The following is a 5,516-nucleotide window of genomic DNA, read 5'->3' as shown; positions in this document are numbered from 1 at the left end:
CTTAAATTAAAACAATCCATTTTCTATGATGGAGGAAGCACACAGATGAGTCCTCCCTGCCTACTGGTGCTCAGTATTGATTTATTCCAGGCAGATGCTTTTGACAGGAGCCTGTAAAATCAAGTCTTGAGTTTATTGTAGCAGTTATCGGTCCTTTTCTAGTGCTAATATCTTTACTCTTAACTGAAGAAAAATAAAGGCTTTTAGCTGGGATTTAATTTTCATCAACACCGAGTTAAATAGTCCTTGTGGGCGCTAACTGTTGACAAACTGAAAATATGTTACTGAGCATCTCCTGAAGAACTGGATGGAATATTTAAGATCATCCCTACGCAATTGTGAGCTCAGCACTGTGTAAAGAAAGCTGACTCTATTTACAAATCTCACACAACTAATCTGTCCTCTTCCTGAAGAAACAACGTTTCCAGCTTTGTTCTAACAATAAGCTTACTCAACCATTAGATGACTTTTAAGAACCAACTTCAGATCATAGCCACGCACCATACTTGTACACTTGCTTGGTATCACAACTATTTGGGGGTTGGTTTCTGCGTGTGCACGTGCATGCGCCTGTGTGCGTTTATCGCTGGGCAACCTAATCAAATTCACACCCTAAAGAAATAATAATCTGTTGTTGAAATAACTAATCCGGAAGCAGTGATTTCTAATTTTGTTGATTTATACTACAGATGTGGATTTGCCCTCTGTCGAGATCTGGTAAGATGAAAAAGACACTATCTTGCTAATCTGTTGCCCCCTCAGTTAAAGTTTATTTGTGGTAGCTTTTAAACTTCTGACTCGCCTTCCAATCATGGCATTTAAAACGAAAAGCTTTAAATAAACACCATGAATAGAAGATAAATAAACTCCACCCCCCCTTTTTTCCTTTTTTTTTTTTTTCTTCTGAGTGCCTAGCTTGACACAGTCCAAACTCAAATCCCCAGAGGACTGAGCTCTCTCTTTTGTGTTAATGTTTAAAAGATTTTCCAATGCTGGAGTTTATTCCTACTGCAAACATTTCTATTTACAAGGTCAAGTGTATCAGCACTCGACACAGCTTAAGAGTGTAATTATTTATCTAAGGGCGTTTGAGTGTAGATCAGTAGCTCTGGCAGCAAACCAGGCTTCACCACGATGCAAAGCAACTCCTAAGAACAGTATTACAAGATCTAGTAATTGCTGATCCCTCCAGCGTGTTTACTTCTGCATTCTTCGTTGTGGGAGAAGGCAGGCTGAATGGCAAACTTTCGTGCGTTTTGTTGCAGCCCCCTTGATGTGTGCGCCACTGCCTGTGCGAAGCCTTGTTCGGAACGCTTGCCACCTCTGTGTGATGTATTTCTCACCATTTACTTGTTTGCACGCCTAGGAGCAATTCTAAGAGCGTCAGTGCCTCCACTTCACGAAGAATGCGCGGCGCGCTAGTAATTCCACATACATACAGGAGCAGCGTCCTTGAATTGCTTTACTCTCTTCTGGCACTGGCAAGTTACCATGCCAACGCATTATAAAATCAACCACTCTTTTAAAGTAGTACTTTCAAAGCTGTATTTACTTCTTGCATGTAATTATTCATTAAAGTAAGAATAGCAGTAATTTACATCTATGTAAAGTATTACAGGCAGACAGAGATTTTTGTTTGTTGATTGTTTTTGGTTTGTTATTCTGTGGTTTGCTCCCTCCCCCCCACCTCGGGTGCTGAGAGTTCAAGTGTCCCTAGAAAACAATTTCACTACATCCATTATTTAAAGCTCTTTCTTTACTAATTTACACGTTTAGAAAATACAAAAAGCCGTACATATTTAAAACACAGGCCTTTTTTATGCCTCCTATAAAAAATACAAGGTTTAAGGCAGCTCAGAAATGTGTTTATACAAGTCTACAACATTCATAAAGTCTCTCCAAATAAGAAAGTTAACTTCCAATCTATAAAATACACTGTACATTTGATGTTCTAAAGAATACTTCACTGAATCACTGTTGCTGGTATCCCTTTAAACATAAAATGAAATCTGTACCTTTCCAGAAAAAAATAGCAAATGCAATTATCTGGCAAATAGGATGTAGATTTAAAACTTTTATTATTTTTTAAAAAATAAATTATCCCCAAAGCATACAATTTATAAAATTCTATATACAAAGAAGAGCGACTGGTAACAAATCCCAGTTTTAAATACATTTTTATATAAGATTTACCAGAGGTCAGCACCCTGATATGAGGAGAGGCAATATAACTTTTCAGGATATTTGTACATACATGTTCTCGAGTTTAAAAGTGTCTTTCAAAGATGGCAGTGCAGAGCTCTTTTAAAACAAAAGTTGCATTGTTCAGTATAGCCAACAACTCTGAAAAAAAAAATCTTTTTTTTTTTTTTTTATGTCGCTAGGTTAAAGAGGAAGAGATGGCTGCTGGCATGCCTGTGTTATAGGGAAGATGCGTGTGCAAGAGGGAGTGCTGTAAACCACAGAATTTATTCAGTCTATTTCCTTAAAACTAATTAGCGGCAGATGCGGTGTAACCCCCTTTCGGGCATCACTGCATCAGGAAGAGCGAGAGTTGGAGAACGATAAGTTGTTGACTAACCAGCACCGCAACAGCTTTGGCAGCAAGTTTGGCTAGCTCACCTCTTTCTAACCTTCATGTCAAAACGCTTGAAAAAAGCAACCACCACCATGCCCCTACTCCTGGTTTCTTCCGCGGGGGTGGGGGCCGGCCGGCGGCAGCGGGGAGCCCGCCGCTGCCTCGCTAGCAGTCTCTCCGCCAGCCCGTCCGCACGCTGCTAACACGAAGGCAGGCTGGCAGCAATTGCATAGTGCACACTCGAGACCGACACCAGAAAAAACAGCGGCCGCACCCCGCTCCGGTCCGGCCACCGCCCCGGCGGCCGGCTCGCAAGGCCGCGGCGGCCGGCTGGGCTGGGCCAGGCCAGGCCAGGCCCGGTGAAGGGTGCTGGAGGGGCGCTGCGGGAGCAGCGGCGGCAGAGGGGGGCCCGCCGCTTTCGGGGAGACGCGGGGGGGGGGGGGGGGGGGCGAGCGGTGAGGAGAGGGCGCCCCGAGTAACGGTCAGCTCGTTTAAAACCGCGCCCCGACGAGGGACCCCGCCGGCCGGGCCCGCAAGGAGGCCAGCGGCGGCCCGGCGACGAGGGCCCGGCCCGGAGGGAGGGAGGGAAGGAGGGAAGGAGGGAAAGACGCTAGAGCCGCAGCAGCAGCGGGAGCAAGATGGAGGGCAGCAGCGCCCAGGCCGCGGCGGCAGGCCGACCGGCGCTATCCGCCTGCACGGGGAAGCCGGGCTCGGAGCCCGCATTGTCCTCCGCGTCGTCCCTCCCCTTCTGGCTCGGCTCCTCCTCGTAGTCCTCGTCGTAGTACTCCTCCAGGCCGCCGTCCGAGCCGCCGCTGCTGCCGGCGCCGTTGCCGCCCATGTCCGCGCCGAAGCAGAGGCGGGCCATGTTCTCCTTGACCGACTCGCAGATGGGCCGCTCCAGCCCGTCGCAGACGCAGTCGTTGAGCAGCACGGCCTTGGGCACGGCCAGCATGTCCTCGATGACGGCGCGGCACTCCGGCGTGCAGCGCAGCCCGTTGAACAGCTTCCCGCAGTAGGTCATGTAGCGGTTAAGCGCCAGGCTGCAGCGGCTGTCCCAGTCGCAGCGCCGCCGCGCCTCCGTGCAGCCCATGACGCCGGGGCCGCCGCCGCCGGGACCGCCGCCGGGGCCGCCGCCCGCCGGGCTGCTGGTGCGGGGCAGGCAGGGCTCGATGGCGCGCTTGGTGGCGCGGCAGTTCTCGTCCTGCGCGCAGTCGCAGTCCTCCAGCGCCGGGCCGCGCCGGGTGTGGTTGAGCTGGATGAGGGCCGCGATGCAGTGGCTGGGGCACCGCCGCCTGGAGGAAGCGGCGGAGCCTGCAGCGGCCGCCGGCCCGTCCCCGCCGCCTCCCGCCGGCGGCTGCTGCAGGAGCACCGGGGCGCACGCCTCGGCGTACTGGTTGTAAGCGTAGCTGCACTCGGGCTCCCCCTGACACTGCAGCACCGCCTGCCAGCAGATCAGCCGCCGGCCCTGCACCAGCGAGCCCCGCGGCGGCCACACGGCGCCCAGCGCCGCCGCCAGCCACAGCCAGGCGGCCGGCCGCGGCCAGCGGCGCCCGCCGCCGCCTCCGTGCCGAGCGGGCGAGCGGGCCACCATCGCGGGCGGCGGCGGCGGCTGCTGCCGCAGGCGAGCGGGGGAGAGGCGCTGGTAGACGACGAGGATGAGGAGGAGAAGGAGCTGCCGCCCGTGGAAAAGTTTGCGAAACTCCCGCCGGCCGTGTGCATGAGGTCTCCTCGCATCAATCCATCCGCGCCGGCTCCGACGGCCTCCAGCCCCCGGGAGCTGAAACCGGCGGGGCCGCGGTTCGAAGCAGGCGCCCGGGGCCGTCCCGTGCCCCCCACCCGCTGCTCCCGGCTTGGCGAGGCGGCGGCGAAGGCGCCCGGAGAGGTGGGGGGAATCAGTGCAAACGGGGACTCGGAGGAGAGCGGCTTCGGAGTGCGCTCGGGGACTTGCAGGCTGCGCCGGGAGAGCTCATGATGCTGCCCTGCTCCTCATGCAGTTCCGTTTGTCTTTTTTTTTTTTTTCTTTTTTTTTTTTTGCACAAAATAAATGCCCAGCTGCCGCTGCTGCCTCCTCGGGAGCTTTTAACTCTCCGCTCGCAGCATCTCTGCACATGCCAGCCGCTCCGATCCCATTCACAGTCCCGGCTCCGCTCACTCCCTCTCGGTACGGGTTGCACTTTCGGGTGGCGGGGAGAAGAAATGTGTCTCCCCGCTAGCAAGAAGATAGCACCGGGAAGAAGAGGCAGCCTTCAGGGTCTCTTTCTCTCTGGGCGACTGATGCTGCTTCTGTTGTCAACAAGCCCTGCAAGCTGCTCTGCGGATCCGTCTGTGGATCTTTTTTTCTTTGCAAGGCTTTAAATACAAAAGTGCCCTCCGAGCAGCAGCAACGTGCTCTGATTAGGCCTCATTATGCATGCATGGAAAAGCAAACAAACAAAAAAAATTAGCAACGCTTCTTCTTTTACACATCCCCCCAGCCTGCGCTCTCTCGCTCTCTTTCTCCTTTTCTCCACTTTTTTCTCCCTTCGCTCGGCCCCCTTTGCCTGCTCCGCCACTTGCCATTGGTCCAGCCTGTTGTTGAAACTTTTTTTTTTTTCCCCTCCTCTCTTTACGAGCTGCTGGAGGGAGGGAAGGAGAGAGGGGGGCTGGAGGGCAGCTCACATTCAAAGCTTGAAAGGAAAGGCTTAAGGAGAGTGACAGCCCCCCGAGGAGCCCCTCCTCCCGTTAAGGCGGCTCGGCAGCCGGGCGAGAGGCGCGCAGCGGCGGCGCGGCTCGGCGCTCCGGGGCTGGCCGGGCGGCGGGGCTCCCCGGGAGCACCGTGCCGCTTCGCCGCGGAGGCAAAAGGGCAGGCGGCGTGGATCTGCGTGCTGCTTTTGCAGGGACGTTGCTCTTAACCTGGTCCTGCTCCTTACAGCAAGGGGGGGGGGGGGGGGGAACCAGA

The 5,516-nt window shown here is 54.1% G+C and overlaps 1 protein-coding gene across 1 annotated transcript; it reads right to left on the bottom strand.

The window, feature by feature from the left end:
* Nucleotides 1–1,520: 1,520 nt before the first annotated feature.
* Nucleotides 1,521–5,213, bottom strand: GAS1 (growth arrest specific 1). The gene has a single exon (XM_075739320.1). It carries the CDS (start codon nucleotides 4,167–4,169, stop codon nucleotides 3,189–3,191), a length of 981 nt encoding a protein of 326 aa, XP_075595435.1. The 5' UTR covers nucleotides 4,170–5,213; the 3' UTR covers nucleotides 1,521–3,188.
* Nucleotides 5,214–5,516: the final 303 nt, after the last annotated feature.

Source organism: Balearica regulorum, chromosome Z (assembly GCF_011004875.1).
Source record: "Balearica regulorum gibbericeps isolate bBalReg1 chromosome Z, bBalReg1.pri, whole genome shotgun sequence".
Classification (NCBI taxonomy): Eukaryota; Metazoa; Chordata; class Aves; order Gruiformes; family Gruidae; genus Balearica; species Balearica regulorum.
Note: the sequence above shows the minus strand (reverse complement) of the source record. Positions and strands in the feature narration are given on the sequence as shown.

Excerpts from the sequence above, each read along its gene's own strand:
- GAS1 (XM_075739320.1), bottom strand. The coding sequence starts at position 4,169 with ATGGTGGCCCGCTCGCCCGCTCGGCACGGAGGCGGCGGCGGGCGCCGC.